At 41.7% G+C, this 26916-nt stretch overlaps 1 protein-coding gene across 3 annotated transcripts in view; it reads right to left on the bottom strand.

Annotated features, from left to right (window-relative positions):
• Positions 1-1714: 1714 nt before the first annotated feature.
• The window catches only part of lrfn2b (leucine rich repeat and fibronectin type III domain containing 2b), a 186829-nt gene continuing 161627 nt past the window's right edge, over positions 1715-26916 (bottom strand). For all 3 annotated transcript variants that reach the window (XM_072687899.1, XM_072687910.1, XM_072687919.1), the window contains 4 exons: positions 23947-24857; positions 21583-21893; positions 20543-20717; positions 1715-7506 (listed from right to left, as the gene is read on the bottom strand). In XM_072687899.1, coding sequence (XP_072544000.1) covers positions 6486-7506; positions 20543-20717; positions 21583-21893; positions 23947-24836 — 2397 coding nt within the window. In that variant the 5' untranslated portion in view covers positions 24837-24857 and the 3' untranslated portion in view covers positions 1715-6485. The remainder of the gene's footprint in view (positions 7507-20542; positions 20718-21582; positions 21894-23946; positions 24858-26916) is intronic.

The following is a 26916-nucleotide window of genomic DNA, read 5'->3' as shown; positions in this document are numbered from 1 at the left end:
ATGTGAAAAAAAGAGTGTTGTTAAAAAGAGTTGTTAAATGATCCCTAGTCAACTTTCAAATGTCCCAAAAAAGAGTTTACAGTGACAGTGTGTGAAACTAACCCCACTGTGTGGATGTCGTAGCCTAGCTAGCTTTCACTGTGAGTTGTTTAGCTGCTTCAAAAGGGAGCCCTATTACAGACACCAAGAGGCACAGCCAGGTAATATAGTATAATAATATATGAATACTGCAACTCTGCTACAATTACAATTACAACTACAACTCGATTATTCAGCTCAGAAATGATGAATCAAACACCCAAGCTACTTTTCTAGCACAGAAACCGTCTTCAGGGGGCGTGTAGTAATACATGTCTCACTGCTGTGGAAATTGGAAGAGTGATGTTAATATGGGACAATAAGAAGACAACCAAAAGCCTGTTTTACTGGAATATTACATAAAATATCTGATACATTTGTCTAATGCACCCTTGTTTAATGTGAAAAATAAGATGGTGATCAATTGGTTAGCATACCGATCATGAATTGTTAGCGTTATCTAAGGCCTTTGCAGTTCTTGCGCTGCAGAAAGCTGCAAAATGCAAATGAGCCTCCGAACCAATCGCATTGTTTGCTGGGAACATCTTGAACAATCATAATGCATTCTAACCTTAACTAGATCACTACTGATTCAGCTGTGTGCCTTTAGCAGACTGAAAAGAGCCCTGCCCTCACTGTATGTAGCAATATAATTGTAATAGAGGTATTTTGTCCATATCCATTAGAGAACACTCATGTGAATAAACCAATGTAACTTTGCAGCTCTCTTGGAGTGCGTGGCCTGTCAGACGAGATGAATGTAAAGGGCAGTGAGGGTGCCTGCGTGGGGCTTCATCTCACAGTGCAGTGCATCATTGTGGCAGTTGTGTCTTGCACATCACTTCCCCTGCAGCTCCGAGATTAGCTCGCCCTGAATGCTACACGTCACGCCTCAGCAAGAATCACACGGCCTGCACTGACCGTGGAAACGCATTCTCACCAGCTGACCACCACAGCCGCTCTTTGTGGAAGCTTTCTGTAATGTATTGTAGTGTTTCATGGGTTTGTCACATGCTTTTTACTTTAGATGTCCTGGATAAACCAGGTTCTGTTCCCCTGAGGATTGAAGGTTACAAAGTAGGATTTAACCTCTCAGTGGTTCTTTCTTATGCGCTCAGGGAAGTTCTCCTTTTGAGAATGGGTTCTTCTCACTGGTATTTCCTCACGCTCTTAAGGTAGATATTTTGAGTCTTGGATCCACTCAGCGGGATTATCTCATTCTCCTAGGGAAGTTCTCCTTTTGAGTATTAATTCCTCTTGGTGGTTCTTCCTCATGCTCTTTGGGAACTTCCAAGTTTGTGTTTGGATCCTCTTAGTGGTATATAGAGGCAAGCTCTTCTTGGTCTTAGTTCCTCTCAGAGCACCACTCAGGAGACGGCACCCACATTTCTGAACAACTTCTTTTGGAAAAACACTTGTTCTAGAAATGGTTATACAAATATAACTCAACTGCTTCATTCATAGTCCTTGGTTGGACAAGCTTTCCAGATGTTTTCAAAATTTTCTGTGTGATTCACTCTGAGCGTCTGCTCAGCTGGATAAAATGCATTTCTGAATGAATAGGTCAACTGAACTGAGTTGAAAGAAAGGCCCAGGCACAACTCGTATTGTTAGACGTTGTATTTATATATTTTTTTGTAGCAAAAACATTTGATTTGATTGACCACAGAAACATCATCTATGCCCCTCATTCAGAGGAATTTGTACAGATAAATCATCACAATACAGTGAAGCCCCCCCCCCCCTTTTTTAGTGTACCATGAGAATAAAACGCTACTGTACAATTTCCCCACCATACACGCATGATCAATTGTCTGAAAAGTCACATCATAGTGTCAGGCAGCCAGTCAGGTCTTGTGGGTGAAAGAGATGGGCCTGTGACAGTATGAGAAAAACCTCTACTATTTAGAAGACGAGAGAAGCCTGCATACCAGTTCAACAGGAGGGTTGTGCTATCGATGTTTGTCTTCAGTCTCTTAGGGAGAGTGCTCTAATGTGGATCGAGTAGAGATGCTAATGGGCCTGTGCGAAAGAGTCGAAACAATCAGGGCCGAAATGCTTAAACCCCAATCCGGCTTGGCAGGACCGCCTTGCTTTCCAGCTCTGTTAATTAGCAAGAAGTCTCCTTTGAGAAGGAGAACATATGGGGAGACTCAAGGACTTTGACAATGCAGTTTAAATGAGAGCTGCATAAAAAACACATAATACACAACATGGACAAAAGTATTGGGACACCTACAGGCGCTTTTATGGCATTCATACGCAGTTGGTCTCCCTTCGCAGCTATAACAGGTTTGGAAATGAGCAGTTATTGAGTCAGCAGAGCGTTGGAGATTTTTTTGCACTCTGCGACCCTGCTTTGTAACTTTACGTGGTCTGTCACTTCATGGCTGAGATGCTGTGTTTCCTAAACGCTTTTAATTTTTAATAATACCACTCACAGATGACCTAGCACCTAGGAGGGAAGAAATTCCACCAACTAACTTGTTTTGCAGTGGTGGCATCCTATTGCAGTACCATGCTGAAATTCAGTGAGCTCGTTAGAACCACCCACTCTTTCACTAATGTGTGTAATGTCAGACTGCATGACTACACCTGAATTCAATGATTAAGAGGTGTGTCCCAATACTTTTATCCACATAGTGGATGTGACTTTTACTATCACACACTCTAGGGAAACTCATCCTGCATTCTCCAGGCCCACTGTAGCTGGACTAGCTGGAATTAATGGGCGTGAGACTTGGGGATAGGAAAGTAAACGGTTCCATTAGCAAGGAAGTACTGGATTGTTTTCTCTGGCTGCAGAGTGCCGGCTTTCATAGTAAAGCAATGGATCTCAGTCACTATCCTGGAGACCACATGCTCTGCACATTTCTGTGTTTGCCCTACTCGAATAGCGATTGCACTCAAGTAATTATCAAGTCTTTTTTGAGCTGGGTCAGGTGTGTTTGAGCAGAAAAAACACTAAAATGTGCAAAGCATCGACTCTCTAGGACAGAGGAACCGACAGTCAATATCACAGCAGTGAAGAAACACTTATTAAATCATCATATAAGCAGGGAGTGCAAGACAAGATTCATGCTTCCTTCCTTCACAGATCGTATTCCCCACTGGTAACATGATGGTATATTCCTGGACAGACTTAAGTACACTGAAACCCAAGAAGTTCTAGCTGTTAAGCTGATAAAAGACATCATAAAGTATAATGATATTCACTGTGTAACAAACTTACTAGGCTTAGAGTTAGGACCAGGGCTAGGTTTATGTCCAGGGTGAGTATTTAGGTATAGATGTTGTGTTGGACTGTCTTGGAACATACCACCATGCACATACATTGGTGTTTGTACATACTTCCTCAGGCCATACCTAGAACCTAAGGGAAATTAAGTACAAAAGTATATGGACAAAAAAAGAGTTTATCCTGCTTTTGCTGGAGTAACTGTCTCCACTGTCCAGGGAAGAAGACTTTTTACTAGATTTTGAAAGCATTGCTGTCAGGATTTGATTGCATTTAGTGACAAGAGCATTAGTGATGTCAGGATGTTGGATGATCACCACCACACCTCATCCCCAAATCCCTAACTCATCCCAAAAGTACTGGATGGAGCACCATCATTCCAGAGAACACAAGTTCATGTATCCAAAGCTCAATGTTGGAGGGCTTTACACCCCTCTAAGCCTGGCATTAGAAACACTGCCAATAAAATTAACAATAAATAAAATAAACAATAAATTCATGTTTATCTGGTAAAAAATAATTTTATTGGCAGTACCTTTCTACAGGGACTAGACAAGCTGGGTGTGTGCATTAGCACGTCTGTGTCAGCAATGGGTGAAATCGAAAGTTGCTTAACACATTCATTAGAAACACTGTCCACAAACATTTGGACATATGGTGTATTTCAAAAAAGTGTTGATATGGCAATATGGCATAATGCTAACACCTCCACATACCCTATTTCATTTCAATATTCCACGAGTTTAAAGGATGATAGCTAAAATCAGAGGAGGGAAAGTGCTGGAGTAACATCTAGCCACAGCCCCACAACCCCTTTCTGTGAATTTCTCATTCTGGGTTAATATCTGGGAACTGTTTGACTGTTTTAAAAAAGAGGACATCACCCAACCCTCTTCCGACAGTACGTGAAGGCAGCATAAATTACAATCATTGCACTCAGGATCAAGTGAGCAGTCCATCACACAGGCAGGGGGGAGGCCGGCCAGCAGCTTCTTCACACAGCCTGAGTCATGATCGACTGCTGTTTGACGCCTATCATACACACCTGCCACTTACAGCAGGATTGGGGCTTTACTGAGCTGAGATGTTCACACCAATCTGACACTTTCTATATGCTGCACCAGGTGAGAGATTTAGGCTTGATGCCTCATCCGATTAGACTAAGCTGATTAGCATCTCTATGACATCTCTCTGGCTCCTGGAGGTGCCTTTGAAAGATGTATAAATTGTTAATATTACACATATTCATACAGTAATTCAAAAAGAATGAAAGATGGCAGTCGTTGGTTTGATTCCTCCTAGCTTTGTATGTAGACTTCTCCCAGGAATATGGCATCTTTGGTGGTGTTTTTGTTTTGGCTGTGTGTCTGTGGTTGATTTATTTCCAGGATACCTTGTTTACAGGGCTTGAAGCTGGAGTGGTCTCGTTCCTGCGTCAAAATGTAAATGTACGACCTGCGCCGTGACTGGATTCCAACCGGCCAGGAAACTCTGGATAACATTTCAAATTCATACCACTTCAAGAATATACACAGACGTTATTACAGCTGGTTAAAAACATCCAGTCTTTCTGGCTCCCTCGTAAATATGGACAGATAGAGGAGCTTCATGGCTGCTTCAACTGCAATCTCAAGCAACTTTACGTGACAGGAACTTCAATGGGTTTTTCAGTGTCTTTAATTTCAAAGTTTTGTTGCCCCCTGCAACTTTTAAAATTCTGCATGGATTAAGATAAAAAAAAAAGAAAAAAAAAGGACCTCAGTGGATTCTTTGAAAATGTTGCTTCTGCAGATGACTCCTTCGAGAGACATAAGAGAGAGCGAATAGAAGAAAAGAGAAAAGGAGGGAGGAGGTGGGATGAAAGTTCTGTGAACGTTTTTACTCTTCCCCTCGAGAAAGAGTGGCTGAACATTTATGAGTGTTTGCCCGGCAAAGATAAAAAATATAAAACTTTAAATTCATTACATGTATAAACAGTAGTTGTACCAGAGATTGCTGTACAGTCTCAGTCTGCTGTGCTGTTTTCTGGAGAAAATGTCGCCATAGTGGTCTGTTACAATTCCCTCAGCAGAAGCTGTTTAACAGTCAGTGAACAGTCCACCTTAACCAGCATGAGGACCCTGACCAATGGTAGAGTCCCAAAGGTATATGGCCTGAATGGTTCTCATTTATTACAACTGATTTGTCACTCACCACATACACTTTGCAGACAAACACGCACCCACTCACACATTCATTCAACAGAGCGTATAGCTGATAACTGCCGGTCGGGGACCTGTCCCCAACACATCAAGTCGTAGAGTGAATATATGCTTGAACAACACTTGAATGTCAAAAATCAATATATAATTCCATGCATGGTGGAACAGGGGGTTTATTCCCTTTTTTGTCTCTGGCACCAGAGCAGCAGGCTCCCCCTAAAGGCAGTGGTTCATTATCCTGGTCCTTGAGTACAGCTGCCCTGCACATCTTACCATTTTCCTGCTCTAATACACACTTTTGTTCGCCATTGACCTTTAAGGCCCTGTCCAGACAGTCAACTCGAATTTGACTTTTTGACCAGGTGATATGGGCCGGATTTTTAGTATAAACCACAAAAAATGAAAGCACTTTTACATTCGATCTTAATTTCATGTCAAGTTTTTATGTCTGTGTTCCACTTTCAAGCGTATACAGGAAATTACTTTCACAGCCAATGTGTATATGTAAGCAAATGGGACTACTATCTGATTTGTAACTTGTAATGTGATCACTTAGTCTAAACATTATTATCTGCTATTAACAATCTGCGTGTGTCAAAGCTTCAAATTTCTGTGTTTAAGTTGCAATATGTAAATGAGCGGCATCAACTTCCACACCACACAATCTAACCCATGTCCGGATATTCAACTTGATTAAATCAAACTAGAAAGCACATGTGAATGTGTCTGGTTAGAAACACTCGTTATGTGGATTTCTAACTACAGAAGACCTGCCCTGCTAAGACAAGATGATCTGACTGTCTGAACAAAGCATAATAAGCCTTCAATCTTCAAGTCTTTAAATTGTTTAGGTGCTGATTAGTTGAATAAGGTGTTTGGTGCAGGAAAGCACTAAAATGAGCAGGGCGAGGCACTCTGGGACTAAGGCTGGGAACCAGTGGCCTAAAGGCAGTTTGTGTTCACCTGCCCTATACAGTGCTCTCCATCACCCACTCTGAACTTTCCAGAGTGCCCTTACTGCTGCCCGTCTCGCCCTCCTCGTCGCATTTGAGCAGCATGCCATTGATGGAGAGGCTGCGTTTCGTCCAGATGTTGCTAAGCCTGCGCTGGTAGTTGCTCAGCTGGGCGCCAGTGGATGCCGCAAAATCGCCCATGTCAAACGAGTGGCTCCGCTTGGGCTTGGAGTCCAGCGGCAGCATTAGCAGCTTACTGAGCCGTGAGTCCAGCGTCCGGCCCAGCAGTGGCTCCTTGTCAGTAGGAGGCAGTGCAGGTGGTGCTCCTAGTGCAGCAGCTGCAGTAGGGGCGGATGTGGCGCTTCCAGATGGAGGCGTTGCCTCCCTGGGCTGGCCTTTTAGCTCCAGAGAGCTAATGGCTCCCAAAAGCTGATCCAGATTGCCTCGCGGTTTGGGATTTGCTGACCTCCAGATGCTAGCCAAGGCGCTATTGGGGCTGTAGGAACCAGCACCATCCAGAGATCCAGATGAAGACGAGGAGGAAGAGGCAGAGGAGGCGGAGCTTAGGCTGCTTTGGAGGGAACCGCACTTGAACTCCACCATCTCATCCCGCATGGTGACCTTGGGCTTGGGTTTTGGCGGTGGAAGCAAAACTCCATTTGGTCCCAGTCGCCCGCCGTTGGTCTGAGAGTACGTATCGCTGACGTCACTAAGCTTGCTAACAGGAGGCTCCGGCCCCTCCACAGCCCCACCCTCTCCGGCCTTGTAGCGCACCATGAGGATGACGATGAAGACAAGCAAAGTGGCCACAATCACGCCACCAACCACCAGGATCATGGTGCCACCCAGCAGCTGCCCATGCATGGACTGACACTGCGGGTAGTTGTCCCGTGTGAAAAACTCCACACACCCTACAACGCTGGTAGCTGTCAAGGTGGTTGCCGAATCCTCCCACGCAGCCAGCACACACAGGTCGTAGCGGGTCCCTGACACCAGATTGTTGACCAGGAAAGCCTTGCTGGAAGCAGGGATCATCCTTAGAATTCAAACAGAGAAACATATTTTTATACACATTATCCAACACAATATAATATAACATACTGATCACTGTCAAAAAACTAGAGATTCATTTCATTTCTGTAATACACATCACCTGGAATCAATGTTTACAGGAAAACACATTTCATATGGTTGACAAATCTGTAGAACATCTATAATAAAGTAGTTATAGTCTATAATATGCAGAATGAAGCTCTAATAACATTAATATCCAGAATGAAGTTCTAATAACAATATCCAGAATGAAGCTCTAATATCATTAATATATAGAATGAAGCTCTAATAACATTCATATCCAGAATAAAGCTCTAATATCATTAATATTCAGAATGGAAATCTAATAACATTAATATCCAGAATGAAGCTCTAATAACATTCATATCCAGAATGAAGCTCTAATATCATTAATATTCAGAATGGAAATCTAATAACATTAATATCCAGAATGAAGCTCTAATAACATTCATATCCAGAATGAAGCTCTAATATCATTAATATCCAGAATGAAGCTTTAATAACATTAATATCTAGAATGAAGCTCTAATAACATTCATATCCAGAATGAAGCTCTAATAGCATGAATATCCAGAATGAAGCTCTAATAACATTAATATCCAGAATGAAGCTCTAATAACATTAATATCCAGAATGAAGTTCTTATAACACTGATATGCATTGATATGTCTTGTGTGTCAAAGAAAAACTGTCAAATCATTATTCAGGCAAAACCTGCTCTTTATATAAAGGATAGACACTTGAAGCACATGAAGCACAGCAATAAATTCTATTTTCCAAAGGATGAAAGCTATTCTTAAACATGTGACAGGCAGTGTACAGTCTTGGTCTCAAACCGAGTGCCATATTAGCATGCTGAGACACACAGCACTGTTGTGATGGTCATAAGCATTAGCGGTCATTAACTCAATGCTCTTTGTACTGCTTCCATTAACACTTGAATGGGCAGCCAAATGAAAATACAATAGCAGAGCGCTGCTGTAATGGATGCGAGTGTGAGTTAAGTTGCACTGCTTTATTTGTGCCAGCACATTTCTTGGGGACATGCCTGAGCTTTTGTGTTCAAGTGAGTGTTGCTTGTGATCGTTCCCAGTCAACACGGAATGAAATCTGCCATTTTTTCTCAGGATCCGAGGCTGCTTTTTTGGCCCACACTCTAATTGACAGCCAACAGTAATTGGCTTTATCTTTTTAAGCCATCTGTCCCGATACAACGAACAGACGGCCTGTGTGATATTGCAGCCGTCCCAAGAGTTAATAAATAAATAAAGTTGGAAAGGAGTCCGAGAGTAATAGAGTGAGACCGAGAGAAAGGGGGAAGACCGGGCACCTTTTTGCTGGCTAACGTTATCGACCTGTCAGTCATGGTTTCTCCAGATGAGAGACAGCTGGCCTTATGGAACATTTATGAATGGGCCTTTGTGGGCATTTCGCTCAGAGTCCCTTCAGAAGCCCCTCAGAGATGTGGTGGTCTTGTCAGGCGGGGTAATGGCTCCCTTCTCTGAAGTCCACTTCACAGAAATCATTTTTATCAGACAGTCTGGGATGGGATCCATTACTGGACTGTGTTGGATGACACTCTAGCTCTGTACAGCCAAGCCCTCGTGATAAATAACTAACACCAACTCTCTCTCTCTCTCTTCACTGGCTCTGATTAAGCGAGCACATCTCTGCTTCCACGCCATGGAAAGATCTATTAGGACGTGAGAATATTTAGAAATTTTCAGTGCTCCTGGCGATGGAATCTATTACTCACAATTTCTCACCTGTCGCCGGATAGCCTTTCTGTGCCCTCTTAGACGCACGTTTCCAATCGATTTCGTCCAAAGCTTAAACGGTTAATTCAGCTTAATTCAAAAATTCAGACAAAGTGGGAACTTTGTGGAAAATGGCAGGTGTTGCTTATCGTATAAGGAAGGGAAAGTTTGTGCAGGGCTTCAGGCACTGGAAGGCAATTTTGGAGGAGGGTGTGCTTCACCTCTCTTGCTGATCGCATGAGGCTGTTACATTAATCAGGGAGCAAATCCCCAAACTATTAGCAGGCAAAGCCAGAGAAACAGCAGCAACAGCTCCTTGGGCTTTGTCCAGAGCACCAACTATTCATTTCCATATCTGAAGTAAAAGTGTAGCAAAAAAATAAAATGGACCCAGTCCCATAATAATAAATTTTAGACCAAATTAGCCAAGCCAAGACTTGTTTGTTGTCTAAAGTTTGTTTCTTTAGTGTTCTCACTGTAGCTACAAGGCTAATGCAGCTAACAAGTAATGGAAGCTTATATCTAGCAGTGGGTGGTGTGGCCCAATATTGCAATCATGGGATTTTTTAAATTGTGTGAGACTTTCAGTTCATATCACTGCAAATATTTTAGACTGGGATCATTTAAAATGGTTTATTTTGGCAATAAATGTATTTTTTGCTGGTTGAAACCATATGCCATACATATGTCATTTTGACACGTAAATGAACATGTATCATAAAACATGTAAGAATGTATTGAAAAAGTTATTTGAGATCTTGTGATCCAGTGTTTGGATCCAGGTTTATCTTGGATGTCTTCAGCCAACACTTAGGTCTGCTCAGTTCACTGCCTTTAACATCATGTAGTACTGATTAAAGCAGGCGTTGGGTGATAACTACAGATAATACTGGCCTAATCAGGAGAGCTATAGTAATGGATAAACCAACAGAGTGAGTGAAAAAAAATTGTACTAATGCGTAACTGTAAAAAATAATCTGAGTAAAGAAACAAATCATGGCCCAGATAAACAGTTTGTTATTTATTCCTATTGTCTCAGGTGCCTTTTGTACAGTACGGTATATTTATGTGATACAGAAATGTCTTACATGCTTAATTTAAGTGTATTTTTGTAGATAAGCAGTATATTAAGGCTTATAAAAGCCATAATTAACATCTGGAGTAAATCTGCCATTTTTGTAGTGCAAAATAATAAAAACAGAAGTTAACAGAAAAACACAGGTCATCATTGCTTTGTTACTCTGTGTGTCTATTTCTTGTGTGCTCTAACTGTGCAATTTTCCCACCATAATTATTTTGTGCTTCTGGATCTCTATCAATCCAGTATCAGACTTTAGCAGTTGCTCTGTTCTGATCACTGCAACATTAAAGTGTAAAGTATTTGGTGATTGAGGTGGTTGAGGTGGCAATGGTCAAAAGCCGATCCGCACCAAGAGCCCTTCAAGCTTCAGGTATGGCTCGGCTCGACCCGCCGTCCCTCAAAACCCAGGGATGACAAGTGTCCAGGCTTTTTTCTGTCCTGGCACCAAAGTGGTGGAACTTCCCCTAAGTATCTGAACAGAAAGTCGCTCGCTGTCTTCAAACGCAGACTGAAGACCCACCTCTTCTGAGAGTACTTGGGCGAAGAGTAGAGTACTATGGTCACCTTATTGACTTGTGTTTAGAGTCTAAACTTAGAGGTATCTTTAAATTCTAGCCTATTCAAACTAGCTGAGGTTTTTCTTGGGTAAATAGCAAAGCACTTTTGTAAGTCGCTCTAGAGAAGAACGTCTGCTAAATGCCTTAAATGTAAATGTAATGTAAATGCTTAACCCAGCGAGGGAAGTGCCTAGCTGATTACCCCGGTGAAGAGGCTGTAATGTAGTGGGTGATTAGAACAGGGGTGGAGAGAATGGGCTGGGCTCTATGTGTAACCACAATCATAAGGTGCAGGATTTTCATTTTTTCCTGTAGTATTTCACTTCTTTATGTCACAACAAGCCAACAAAATAATATAAAAACAGTCATTTGCAAAAGTTTGGGCACCCCTGTTCAATGTGGTCAATGTTTTTCTTTTTGTTTTACATTTTATTTTATAGTGTTTTTATAATTAATGGTTGCAACTGTAACAACTGCACTTTTCCTTCTCGGATCAATAAAGTATTTCTCATTCTGAACATATATAATATGCCTTAATGTTTGTGTACGTCACTTAATTATTAACTTTTTCCCCCAATATGTCAAATTACTACTCTAGAACTGCACTCTGGATGAGCTCACACACACCCTTAGAATTACCAGAGTGCATCCAACAATAAAGAAAGCCTGAGACAGTGCCTAAAAATATAGCAGCACACAGAAAACTGTGTTTCTACACACTGAACTAGTCTACTGTGGGCAATATAGACACGCTTAAGTTAAATGGACTGTCTCCAAAAGTGTCCGGATGCGATGCCAGCAAAGACGTACGGTTCCATAGGCTTACACAACCGATGCAGGCAAGACCTCATCTGACCACCTAAATGAAAGGATAAACAAACCCCTCTGGGTCGCTGTTCGACTCTACTTTCCTCCTTCCCTCCCTCCCCTTTCTCCTTCGCGTCATCTTCTCTCGTCCTGTAATCAACACACTATTTCATGGCTCATCTTTTTCTCCACTCTCTCCCCTGCAGTAGGCTGTGATTTCAGACATCACTCACTCTGGCCATCGATTGGCCCGAGCTTGCTCTTTCTGGACAAACGCCGACAAGGTCGCGCAAATGGCCTCCTGCTCCATTGATTGCGCCTGTGTGGCGGGGAGATTTGATTATGCTGATGTAAGCAAAAAAAACAGCTAATTTGCTCGGGCTGCTGAGGAGCGCGTACAGATGCAGATGCAGAGCTCAGAGAGACGAATGGATTTTGACGTTTGTCTGTGTCTGGGCCCCCTTCAGTGGGTCCTCATGCAGCACAAACACTGCCACACAATAACACTAATGGATAGACGCATTAAAAAGAAATAAGGCACAGTGGAGAAACAGGGAGAGGCGAGGGGGCGACTCCAGGCTCTCTGTGGGTGTGTGTTTATGTGTTGTTGTGCTACGCTGTGTTTATTTTAATGCGTGAGCATAACTAAATTTACTCTTACAGACTAACACAGACATCATTTATTCATCTGTTATTTCTTTTTACAGCAGCTTTCTTGCTGACGATTAGCTCTGGCTACAAGCTAGAGGATGTTTTTTTATGAGCAAACAAACACAAAAAAAACACAACAACAGTGCTACACAGTGAACTGACATATGTACAAAAGTTTGTGGACAGCCCATTTTATAATAGAATTCAGCTGCATTAAGGTGCACCCATTGCTGACACATGAGCTCATACACAGCTCATATAATCTTCATAGAAAAGCACTGACAACTAGAGCAGGACGCTCTGGAGCAGCTGTGAGCACATGATCCTTAAGTCACCTTGCCCAAAGCTGAGAGGCACAGCTAGAGGGGTATACAGGCCCCTGGCATTGGAACTGCGTTCTCCAGAGTGATGGAGCTCCGTCCAATATCTCTGAGATGAGTTAGAGTGCAGAACTAATCATGCAACATTAGTACCTGACCTCACTGATGCTTTCATGGCTGAATGCAATTAAATCAAAGCAATGTTCTAACATGTAGTGGAAAGCCTTACCCAACGAGTAGAGGCAGTTACTGCTAGTGCAATGTTCTGGAAGAAATGCTGCATGAGCAGATGTCCACAAACCTTTGGCCATATAAAGTGATGACTGACCGGCATGGTGACAAGATGATGTCACTGGTGCAATATACTAATACCATTAATTCTTTTTTTGTGTGGGCCTTTGCTGTCCATGTCACCAATGCCTACGTACATACACTACTGGCCATGCCCATATTAGGAGAACTGGGCCTTACGCTGTGAATTTCACTCTGTACAAGAGAAAATCTCTGCTCTCTCATTCAGCTAACACTGCTGAACACTGAACTGACATCATAAGATTGACTTCACTAAAATACCCCTAACCTGTAAGCTTGTCCAGTAAGCCTGTCCAGTAAGCTTGTCCAGTAAGCTTGTCCAGTTGGTAGGTTTAGTGTATTTGGCAGTAGTAGAGTACCGTCTGAGAAGCTGGTGTTGTTATATAATAGTGTTAAAGTATATTGTCATAAAAGGGAAATCTGCTGCGGACAAAACATTCTTGTCAGGCAAAAACCTTGTATATCTAAAATGGCAATTTTAAAGACTCCAATGGGAGTCAATATAAGTAAGTCATTTTGGAGCATTTCCATTGGTCCACTCATCGTTAGATTTCTTAACAATGTAAAGAGCTGCCATTTTCAGATTATGTCAAAAGGAGTAAAGCAACAAAAATGGAGATATGAGGGTTTTGTGTGACAGCAATGATATAAGGGTTTGCTATGTGTGTATTTCCCACAGAGTGAGATGAAGCCAATTTTGATACCCCATTCAATGGCACAATTTCAGGTCTATTTTAGGTCTGAATAGATCAGGTCTAAGTTGTCAGTTTTACTAAAGCTCAAACTAAAGCTCACACAGTAAAATATGAAATACATGAGATACACTCACATTTCCAGTTCTATTAGCCAGAGGTTACAGTAAATGAATAGTATTTGCCTTCTAATGGACTAACCTGGCAATTCGTAACATTATTAACCAAATAAATATGTTTTGTATATTTTTTGAACACGAAATCAAACCAAAAGATGCATGAAAAGTAGGAGATAAATAACCCACAGACCCGGCAAAATCAAAACAATAAACTGGACACAGACTGACTGCTTGTTTGATGCAGATCTAACTTCCAAATGCAGTTCACATTTTTGTCTTCTTCATTAGGGAATTATAGATCAAGTCCTGTAATCAACTTTACCTCTAGATGACATTACCCTGCCCTTGACCCCATGTGTTCTTGGTTCCAGACTAGCAGGATTATGACACCAGAATAGAATTGCTTTTACTGACCAAAAAAAACCCCAACATTTTTTCTGCAGTAGACAGATGTAGAAATGGTTAATAGATTAAAGACCGGCACCTTGTTGGCAGACAAGGGCATGTAAGGTCAGGTACGGACCCACTGGATTGCTAAATTATGCGGCCCCCGGCAGAAGCTACCGAGATAAGAAGCCACTAATAGTGTTTTCATATCGTAGCACGAAAGGCCGTCACTCACTGTCCACAGTGTTCATCAGTCATGCTGTAACACGGCATGACACTGTTCAATAAAACATGACAAATAGTCACTGTGTGCCGTCAGTCAAACCCCCCCTGTCTGTGTTGTTTAGAAAAGAACGCTGAGTTCGGAGTGTTTATGATGAACAAACAGCCAATGAGCGCGCTTCACCGGAGAGAGCAGCATCAGTCTGGTTATGCATCACATCCGGGGACAGACAGACACACTAAATCACTCAGCGGGCATCGCTCTGCACATTATGGAACAAAGCACGACACAGATGCCTCGTGGCAATCCAGGCTGAAGCATTAGCGAGGCTTTCCATCTGACATGTGACTTCCTGTCCGACATCGGTGACACATGGCTCTGATGCCCCCTGTGTCACTGTGATGGATGAGGATAATGCCTTTAACCTGCTCCTGACCACACAGCGTTCAGAAAGTGAGAGAGAGCGAGAGACAGAGAATAAGATAGAATAACAAGTACATTTACTTCTTCTTGACCATGCACTGTTTTCCAAAAGTATCTAGACAGTCTGGCCACTGTAAAGTGCACTCCTGACTGACCTAGGCTTTTAATTGTGCTCACATAGCTTCCATTGAAAGGCACTAACTAATAGAATGGGACATTCTGGAGCATTTTCACATAACCAGTGCCAAGTGTGGGCAACAGGGTGGCATAAAGCTCCCCCCCCCCTCGTGCATAAGGCTGTGGAGCTTTAAAAGGTAAAATACCCATTTGCATAGGGTGTCTGTTAACCAGAAAACAGTCACTAAATTAAGCCTGGTAAGCTATAGTAGGCTTAACCAACAACTGAAAGTGTTCCAAAAACTGGCATTTGTCATGGTGCCAATAGGTTCCTGTTTATCTTCTCCAGAGACTTTCATTCTACAAGCTGTGTGTGTGCATTTGTACACTTTTGTTAGCAACCGGTGCAACTTGTCCACAAACATTTGGACATATAGTGTACTTTGTTAACGTCCACTTGTCATTATGACTCTGCAGTAGAACTAAGTAACACTCCCCAACTGTAGGGGGCGCACAGGAGCTACAAATAGTAAGCAACACTATTTACTTTATCTGAGAGTGGTCATAATGTTTTGGCTCACTGGGGTACGTCACACTGAAATGCCTGCATTCCTGTACCCTCTACAGCGCACTGTCATCAGCATAAAGACACAAAGCAAGCGGACTTAAAATTTGCAGGGTGAGGATCAGGACAGTTTTCAAGTGCTTACCATTTTTTATTATTTCTTGGATTAAGACATGCAGTAAGTGAAGTGAGAATTTCCCTCTCACTCAACAGTGTTTGCAAAGAGGGGAAACTGATCGGGGCTGAATCTGGGCATTCTCCATGAGGATTCTGCACTTCAAAATCAGTTTTAGCTGAGGAGTGGGCTCTATCTCTCAGGATGGATCTGCTGGGCCTGCATACTGGTGCTGATTGTGGATGAAATCAGTGCGCAGCGGGGAAAGTGGTGCCAACTTAGCCGCGGGCCCGGGACTGATATGAGCTGGGGGAGCAGAGCAGCTGCAGTTTGCTGATGGGAATCCATGATGAAAGATAACAAGCTTCTGGTCCTCCCTCAGCTGCAGCGTTTGGTACGACGGCCGTGTTTGGAACACACACGCCAATCTCTCCCCAGTCTGTGTCTTGCTGAGCTGCCATCAGGATGGCACTCAATTATGTCCCGCTTTCTCTCTGGCTGGGAGAACGTAGTTCAATATCTGAATTTTATGCAAATATATCACAGTATTACTGCTGCAGATAAGAAGAAATAGGCTTTAATAAAGAGAATGAACCAACTCTTCCTGTGCGCTGTTACTCTATACTACATGTAAACATGGCTCCAAAACCACAGCATGTTTCAATCAGGCTGTTCCTTTAATCAGTTAAAGTGCCCATATCATGGAAAACTTCACTTTCCATGTTTTTTATTCAAGTAAAAATATTTTAAATAAAAGTAAAATGATGTCAGAAAAAACAGCTAGCAGTAGGGATGCACCGGTCGGTCCCGATACTAACAAAATTAATAATAATTAGTCTGATCCAAAGGACCGATCCATTCAAGGAATCTGATTCTCGCACCGCCGGTATTCTAGGCTTCATAACCATACACATATCATACTATCTAACCAGGATGTCCTCGACCTGTCATCAACCATCAGCAAGTAAACCAGCTTGTCTTCCATTTAAGGAGAACCTAAGCCCAGACAACACTGTGCCAAGGTCCAGCTTAGTTATTTAATTTAGTGACAAATGAATAACTGGGTTTATTTATATCTGTGTTCATTTGTTATAGTTTGTTTTACAAAGTTAGCAAAGTAATGATTACATCAATCCTGATGCTTTAAGTCTCTCCCAGATGCTCAGGTATATGGTTTATTAATTCAACAATGATATCGGATCGGTACTGAGTAAAGGCCGATATGCAAAGTGCATGTATCGGTATCAGAACAAAAAAAGATGGATAGGTGCATCCCTACCTTGCAGCTGTTTAGCCCCCCCTATTCATGCTGAAGTTATTTGGAGTAAATAAAGCACTATAATATCAAAAATGCTATAAAAGGTTTGACCCAAGGATCACTGGTTATCGTCCCACATCAATTCAGTGTAATGCTGATTAGCTAAGGCGTCTGCTAGCTGGTTGTGCTTGTGTCTGAGGAGGCATGTGTCAGTCCCCCGTCCCAGTGTTGGGAGCATTACTATTAATGGGGAGTACTAATGAGTGGATTGGGTAATTGGCTATCTAAAATTGGGTATTCTCACATATATAAGAAACACACAAACAGAAGCACGGAGGACACAGTGAGCACCGACTCAGACTGAGCAGAAGAGTGCAGTGATCACATGTTCCCCCCAGATATTAATGGATAAATGATTTAAATGACATTAAGTAATTGGATTTTCACTCTGCTCTCTCTCCTAATCCGCAGATTTACAACTCGACACCAGCTCCCTGTAAAACACTCTATACCTCATCAAAACCAGATGTGAGAAAGTGAGTGAGTGAGTGAGAGAGAGCCTGAGAGAGAGCAAAAGAGAGTGCAAAAGGGAGAACAGAGAGAGAGTCTGAAGACCAGACCAGAGAAGACAGAGGAGAGAGAACAGAGACAGAGGGCACTGAGAGAGAACAGAAAGCGAGAGAGACAGAAAGACTACAGAGAGAGTAAACAGAAAGAGAGAAAGAGAAAGAGAACAAAGACAAGGAGAGAGCAGAGAGACACTGAAGTGAGAGAAAAGAGGGAGAGAAAAGTGAATAAACAGAGAAAGTGAGAGAGAACATGGAAATGGTGAGAGAACAGAGAGAAAGAGAGAGAGTGAGAGAGAGTGAGGGGGCGGAGTGTTCACATTGTGCTGGGATGTTCAGGTAGGTGTAAATGTGATCTATTCAGAGTATTTATATGTGATGCTGTCAGTCCTCCATGTTAGAACGGCCTGACACTGCTGATGGCAGGATCTCTGGCAAGCAGTGCAGCAAGGCTGGGTTTATGTCTCTGAAGCAGGATGATATGATACATCAGCATAAACATTAAACTTTCTATGAATTTATTCCAAAACCTGAGATTGACAGGACCAAAATGCTCATTCCTGCTTGTAGTGTCGTACTATGGCAGCATCCTCAGAGTCAAGTGCAAACATGTAGTGCAACACTAAAGGCTAATTGAATGGTGCATTTACAGCTGCATTTCTTTACTGTAATGCTCCAGCCACAATAAAAAAGCCATGTTTGCTAATGCAGTGCCTCAGTCAACCAGGCTAATCTGCTAATCAAAAACTGTGGGTGGGACTTCATAATACAGGGCGCGTATTTAAGGGCAGGTGATGGAAAGACTTTAACCACTGGCGACTCCAGATTTTCTAGAGCTGAATCAGATTCTCAGCTTCAGCCACTCATTGTCCTTCACTTCATTTTAATCAAGACAGCCCTCCTGTCCACCAGAGTAGGATGGTTTCCCATTCAGAGTCTTGGTCCCATCCTTTTCCTTTCTTTTGAAATCAAGAATAAAAAAGAGTCTATCCTGCTTTCAGTGGAGTAACTGTCTCTACTGTCCATGGAAGGCTTTTTAGATTTTGGAGATTTTGGAGGTCAGGATATTGGATGATCATCACTCCATCTTATCTCCAACCCCCCATCGCATCCCAAACATACTGGATGGAGCACCATCACTGCAGAGAACACAGTTCCAGTGCTCCACAGACATCAGAACTTCTCTACAGGGACTAGGCAAGCTGTGTGTTAGCCTCTAATTCAAATGCACTATTCCACCTTAAATCATACAGCTGAAATATTTGGAAGATCAGATCAGAGAGAAAATAAGACTGAAGTTGTTACATATTGAATTTATCCCAAAATCTGAGAAATGACTGATGAAATGACCAAACTTAGCATTACTATGCCATGTCTTACTATAAAATATAGTGCAAATAATGAATATTCTGGTGTCTACCCACCATTTAAAGTTGAACTAAAGAAGCAGGACCCATTAGGACCCAGCAGTTCACATTTTAATACCAGCTGTGCAAAAGGAGGACTGTAAGACTAGGAGTGACAGAATGAAAGAGAGATAGAAAGGGAATTAGACAGAGGAATGCAGGAATAGAGACACAGGCAGCTCAGTGCCTCGGCACAAGTGAAGACGTCAGACGAAGAAGCGAATCTGTGGAGGGGAACGTCTTTTTTGGCCGCTTATCTATTCAGAGGACACAGCGAGGGATGATGGATGGATCCCAGAAGTCTTCGACTAGTCTACACTCTCAAAGAAAACAGCCTATAAGTTTTGGACAAATTCGACATCATCTTCCCTTGCTATTGACGGCGGGACGAGGAGCGGAGGGCAAATTCATTCACTTCGAGCTGGCTGTGACTGGCAGCTTCTGCTGGGAGGAAAAATGCCTCCCTCTAAACAAATCAAATCATCTGCGCTTATCAAAACCAACAGCATTTCTCACACACTTCAACCCTGTTTAAGGGACGCACGCTGGAAACGTACGACTCAGTGTCAGGCAGCTTTTATGTGAGCGCAAACTCCCACTTAACTGCACCAAGTTCACGCCTGATCTTAAAGCAATCAGAGAAGCGAGGTGTAATACAAAAATGACATATTCATCAGTGACGAGCATAGATTTTAGAATATACACGTGGAGCGTTGTGGGGATACATGTGATTATTCAGAATGAAAAACAGGGCCTCAAATTTTTGCATGTATGTAATACACCGAAGTGTCTGAAAATGAGACCAGTCACAAGCTGGTTTGTTAAAGAGTGTGACGTGGCTTTTACCGCACCCCGGATTTCCAAACTGTATTAAATGAAAACGCAGCAAAGTTTTTAAACCATTAGAAAAGGGTTTATTGATTTTTCTTTTGTTAACACCTTTTTTTTTAAAGATAAAATGCCCTCAGGCTGTAGCTGCAGGCCTAGCCTAGCTGCCAAATCTCACTGTTTACCCGTGAGCACCACATTTCTCCCTTTACTTGGGTCTCACAGCCGTGAAAGAAAAGCAGGTGTGTTTTCACACTCTAAAGTATGCACACATTGCAAAGTGTCAATATAGTACTTGCTAATTTTAACGTTTTTCACTGTTTTTCATTAGCCAGAGGAGGAACTGCAAAAGATACCAAGGCAAGAGAAAAAAGATCTTAATCTAGCATTAAGATGATCTACATATCATACATGTCGTATTCATACATTATAAATCTTACAAGCCATTTTATGTAGAGAATTTGTCCTGGCCTGTTGGCAAAGTTTTACTTGTTTAAAAAAAAGTATTGTATAAAACAACAGTAAATCAGTTTTTCACATTACTTCGAAACAAGTGAAACTATCCACACATAAATTGCATGATCCTATAATATTCTTAAAATGATCTCATAATGAGAAATATGAATTTCTCAACTACATTAAAGATGTTTTGCAGAGTCTGAGTCTTGGTTTTCTACAGTGTTTTTTTGTTGCATGTAAAGTTTACTACACATGATTTCTGTGAATTTGCTGTGTAAACGTCTACTGTAAAAAGTTTAAAGAACAGATAAACTGAATCTGAAACTGCAGAATTGAATTGAATTGGGCTCTGTACCTGTAGATCAGCACTTCATCATCAGAGCAGTTGTACTGGAGCTGGAACATCTTGACTTTGGGAGCTGATTTGCTGACAGACCATCGGACGAGGGCGGACACTGCAGTTACGTCAGAAACAGACACTGCCTTATCTGGCTGGTTCTTGGGTGCGGCTTTGCCAGTCTTTGAAGTACCTGTGATAATAACAATAATAATATTAATATTAAGAATAATAAGCAATAATACGGGTGTAAAAGAAGCATAGAAGCATGAGAGATATAAGAGATGCATGTCTCATAAGGCAATGATTTGACTACCCTGTACATATATATGCACACTTTATTAGGAACACTTTACAAAAACTGGGTGGGACCTTCCTTTGTTCTCATTTCTGAATCTGATCCCAAAGTGTCCCAACAAAACATTCTCTACAACGTTACACCAGGCAGGTTGGATTTTTGGATTCATGCTGTTGGCACCAAATTCAGATCGTACCACCTGTGTGTCTCAGGAGAAATCCAGATTCATCAGACCAGGCCACATTGTTCCAGTCTTCAACTGTGCTAAGCCTGTGCCTACTGCAGCCTCAGCTTTCTGTTTTTGGCTAACAGAAGTGGAACCCAACATAGTCTTCTGCTGTTGCAGCCCATCTGCCTCAAAGTTGGATGTGTTGTGTATTCTGGGATACTTTTCTGCTCAGCAGACGTTACTGTAGGCCTTTCTGTGAGCTCAAGAGTCTGGCTATTCTTTGTTGACCTCTCTCATCAATAAGGTGTTTCCATCTCAAACCCTTCAGCCCTTCAGATACCAACAATAACGCCACGATTACTGAGATCACATTTCTTCCTCATTTTGATGGATATGAACATTACCTGGCTCGTATCTGCATGATGTTATGCGGTGCATGAACAAGTGGGTGAACAAGTAGATGTTCAGGTCTTCCTAATAAAGTGTTCAGTGAGTGATATTTACTGTATCTATAAGTAGTTAGAGATGAGAAAGATGCCTTCACATAGCCATGGATGCTTTAGATCAGGGGTTACAAAAACAAAAACAGACCTGTGATGTCAGAAAGGCGGGACTTAGGCTGAGAGGCCTGTCCTGTGCTGTTGTTGATGTGGGGCAGCTGGATGATTGACAGCTCTACCGAAGCCGTGGATTCTCCAGCCACATTGGCTGCGATGCAGGTGAAGATGCCATAGTCTTTCGAGGTGGTGATGGTAATCTCCAGTGTGCCATTTCGGTACACAACTGTCCGGGAGGAGTTACCGAGCAACCTGTCATCAGGGGCAACCCAGTGGATGGTGGGAGCTGGGTCCCCGATGGCTTCGCACCTCAGACTGGCTGTCTGACCCTCCAGCACCAGCAACCTGCAGAGATGGTTGTGGTTATTTGCTTATATAATATAAACAATTACACTATATGTCCAAATGTTAATGAACTCTCCTTCTAATTAAAGTATTTAGCTACTTTAAGACAGGCAAGACAACCACAATCACCATTTGTGTTTAACATTTGTGTTTAACACCATTTGATTTCCACCATTAATCAATCCATGTAGACACACACAAACACACTACTGAACCCAAGGCCCCAACAGTGGCAGCTTGGTGAACCCGCATATTGAACCCACAACCAAGTCATCAATAACCCGGTGTTCTAACCACTGAGCCACCACTGCCCACCCAAGTTGAAAATTACTGACAGCTTGTCTCATCCGTTAAGAGAATTGTCAATAGAATAGGACTCCCTGAAGAAGATAAACATGAACTATTGGTACCATGCCTAATGTCAAGCGTTGGCAGGAGGGGTATAAAGACCCCTAGCATTGAGCTGTGGAGCAGTGGAACAGTGTAATGACAGTGCAGTGGTGATTATCCAACATCCTGACATGCTCACAGCAGTATCTAACAGAAAGGCGTCACTAGACAGTAGAGACATTTACTCCAACAGCACTAGGATAAGCTCTTTTTTTAATGCCCTTGATTTCAGAATAAAGAGTGTCCGAATACTTTTGTCCATACAGTGTATGTACTTAATCAGGTATTCAAGTAAGGTATTTAATAAGGAATATTAAATATGTAATGGTTTATGTAATTATTTTTTAATATAAGCATTTGACTGCGCGAACGTGTACAACTTCAGTGAATGTGCCAACACACACAGCTGATATTGCACTTCACCATAAGCCAAATGGACACTTCACTGAATACTTGGATGCTCTGTGAGTCATAGTGGTAGGCGACTAAGGACAACAAGGCATTACTGGATTACATGTGCCACTTCTTCATGCTGAAAGTGGTTGCTAATTTCTGGCCTATCAGCGTTCAGTACCCATCTTTATAAATAGTCGGTTTACTCCACCACTGTGGTTGCTGGCAAAAGTTAGAAAAATGAAATTTTTGGAAAAAAGATCCACTGACTATAACAGTGTTTGTTTTTGCTGACTAAACTCAATCCACAAGTTTGTAACTTTGTAACAAAATTAAAATGATCAAATGACCAAAATGTAATTATTTTTGCATAAGCAACATTTGAGACTAAATAATATTATGGCTGTGATTTGTTTGTAGTAGATCATCACAGCCGGATGTTATTGCCTAGGGATTCAGGGGTGATATAGGTTGATGCCAATATTCAATATTCCTCATATGGCGATGCATGAATATTGTTTATTATAAATGTAACAAATTGGGAATAATTCTGCCAAAATATATTTCTTTTATTTTTGGAATGTTACAAATTATCGCTGCTATGCAAAAACCTTGTTCCTCCAAAACAGCAAGTTTACAGATGAAGGGAAAAAACTTAATTATAATGGAAGTCAATGTAAAAATAATGTATTCCATCTCATTTTGGAGCATGTCTAATCATCATTACTTTTTGACAGTGGCCAGATTTATATTCATATCAAAAGTGAAAAATGGAGATACAAGTTTTTTTGTGACAGTGACATTATGCAGTAAAATAAATAAAATCCAGATAATTTACTAACTAAGTTCAGCAACACCTGGACATTCTTCTTTTCTGCAGTTCAATAAACACATTTTTTTCACTTTTTTTTTAACACTCAGTTTTATCAATATCAGTCCAAATCAAAGCATCAATCATTTACTGTATAAGAAAAATATGATTCTCTGTTGAATCCTATTGCTTTTAAACAATTTTAAACCAAAATAGAAAAACGGTGTGTAAACGCTGTTACAAATACACTGTAATAGAACCCCTTTACACCCCCTTAAAAAGTAGTTTCAGGAGCTTAAAGTAGCACAAATATTGTGGAGAAAATAAGTATTGTTATCAGATATAAGATAATGGGAAGAGCCATCAGAAGTGCTCTAATGCTTCTCATTTTAAACAAACACAAAACATGCAAATAACAAGATTATCAATCATTTAAAAGGTAAAAATTCTCAGCCCTACCTGTGTGTGTGTTGTGTAATGAGCGGTTGCTCACACACAAATTCATCCTCCCTAACATTCCAGAAATAGCGGCCCTTCAGGCCAGGCGGGGACGCGCAAGTTTCCAGATCATCATCGCGCTCAAGCCGGCGAAACCAGAGCAGCTCGCAGTTGCAGTGCAGTGGGTTTCCACCCACACTGAGCGAAAGCTGCGGGGCGAAAGGCGTGGTCATCAGGGCTGAATCCTGTGCCCGAGCAAAGATGGGGTCAGGAGGAAGCTTCTGGAGGCGGTTCGAGGTCAGGTCCAGACGGGCCAGCCTTTCCAAGTCTACAAAGGTACCTTCTGGGATGTAATCCAGCAAGTTGTGATCAAGACTCAGCTGGTGCAGGTTGACCATCTGCCGGACCGAGTCCCAGGGTAAAGCCTGCAGGTTGTTGTAAGACAAATCCAGGTCCTCTAGCGATGCGACCAGGTCCTCAAAGGCCCGCTCAGAGATTCGGCCAAGCTGGTTATTGTTCAAAATGAGGTGCTGCAAGTTCACCAACCCGCGCAAGTCATCTGCACCCAGCTCTACTAGCCGGTTGTTGTCCATATGAAGTGACCGAAGGGTCTCCAGGTCCCCGAATGAAAAAGGCTGGATGTAGCTGATGGTGTTTCGCGACAGTGTCAGGTCCACCAGATCGGTCATGTTGGCAAAGTCCTGCTGCGTGATGCGGAGGATGAAGTTCCCACCCAGCCGCAGCTCCACGGTGCGGCGGTCGATGTCGGGGGGAACAAATAGAAGGCCTTTAGCTGGACACAGCGTGCCCAGTGACTCAGACAGGTTCTGGCACATACAGTATTTGGGGCATGTGTGAGCCACCGTCACAGCCATACCCAGGACCAGCAGCCCACAGAGCACACGGTCCATGGTAGATTCACACAAAGGGACCTAAGGGAGACAGAGAGGTATATAGTAAGGGCTGTGCAATATAGCAATAACTCAAACACAATGACCTCCTTTATAATTAGTGAATTCACCTACTTAAATATGCACTAAATGCAGATACGGGCATTTATGAATTAACATTTGAAAATGCATTGGTTTAAAGCAGCATGTGTAGCATTTTCACCCTAAAATAACAGCTTAAAAATCATGTTGTTGCTACACTGACTTGTAGTAGGGAGAACAGCATCTCTATCATTGCCACTCTGGGCTACTGCACTATGTAACTTTAGCTAAGCGTGTACGTAACGCTGTCCTGCAACAACCTAGTATCTCCAAAATGTCTTAATTTTCCAATGGAAGTCAAGGTTTTGTTACAAACCGTTTTGGAAAATGGAGATGATGATTTGTATCTGTCCAGAAGAGGGTGCTGAAAGCAAAATTTGTATTTACTTAGAGTAAAAGTAAATTACATTTCCCAACTGTAGGTAAGGCCATGGATTAAAAAAATTCCAATTCTCACATAATGCTGTTTTAGATGCAGGAGGGACCTGTAAACATTAGCAGTGTTGTTGCTGGAGCTTTACTCCTCTAGTTTCTCCTGCATGTTAAAGTCACAGTTTAACCATGCTGATATTGGTAAAAAAAATTAGTTATTTTAAAATAAAAAAAAGACAGTTTCCTTGATGATATTTTTTATTTATCTGGGGTGTGATAAGTTGCACCAGCAGTGCAGCAGTAGTGTCCCATTTAAGGTGTAAATAGAGCATTGAACTGCTAGCTTTTTTCTCAACAGGGGAAAAAACCTTAGACAGCTGCTGGAGAGACTCTTCTAAACACAATGAATATTGTGGTTGTTCAGTTTTCTGTAAGCACTAATGATATCCATGATAGACTGAGACGAGTGTACTGTGACTATTTCTTTCAATAATAATATTCTATCATCATATCTCATATCACCCACTCCTAACACACAGGCATATATTATTGATCCTTGAGATGAAATTGGTTGCTCCATTAAAGGCTCGACAGTGTCGAGTGTACAAAAGAGAAACCCACATATTTATACATAAACACAATGCAGAGACATGACAAAGTGCTAAAAAACATCAACCTGAAAGATTCCCATTCCGTGAGGCAATGGTGTGTGGGGTGTGGATTAGAGAGAGAGCGAGAGAAAGAGAAATTAATGAAGCTACAGCTGCTACTCCTGCTTATTTCCAATATAAACCAATAATAAGGAAGAAAAAACACTGTTGTTTTTGGAGCTCGTTTCTATGACAGATGTTCGTTTACACATTTTGGCATAAATTTGCTTTCGCAAGTGTGTGTGTGTCTCTCACTCTCCCTCTGGCTCTTTCTGATAGCCAATGATCCAGTTTCAGTGGATTGATTCAGCTTAACAACCTGTGACCAGTCCTATGAGGATTGTGTTGATGTTTGATCTTTTGTATGTACGTTACTGTATGTGTGTGTGTGTGTGTGAAAACTACAAGGAATAGCATGCAAATTATGTGAACTACAACAAGGCAGGTCGCAGTAGGCATGTGATATGTCATATACACGTCTGTATTTCTTTTTCGTTTAGAAACACAATAGAAATATTTAATACCTCTGAAATATCATTGAATCATACATCATGTTCCAGATGTCAATGGTAGAACTGTTCTACCCCGGCTACACACCTCAGTTTATATCACAATACCTACATTTAGAGTGTTATTAATATTAAACCCTAATGAGAGACTGTAACTCACACCTCAGTTTATATCACAATACCTACATTTAGAGTGTTATTAATATTCAACCCTAATGAGAGACTGTAACACACACCTCAGTTTATATCACAATACCTACATTTAGAGTGTTATTAATATTCAACCCTAATGAGAGACTGTAACACACCTCAGTTTATATCACAATACCTACATTTAGAGTGTTATTAATATTCAATCCTAATGAGAGACTGTAACTCACACCTCAGTTTATATCACAATACCTACATTTAGAGTCTTATTAATATTCAACCCTAATGAGAGACTGTAACACACACCTCAGTTTATAT

Source organism: Salminus brasiliensis, chromosome 1 (genome assembly GCF_030463535.1).
Source record: "Salminus brasiliensis chromosome 1, fSalBra1.hap2, whole genome shotgun sequence".
NCBI lineage: Eukaryota > Metazoa > Chordata > Actinopteri > Characiformes > Bryconidae > Salminus > Salminus brasiliensis.
The sequence above is the reverse complement of the archived record's forward strand: the minus strand, read 5'-3'. Positions and strand labels throughout refer to the sequence as shown.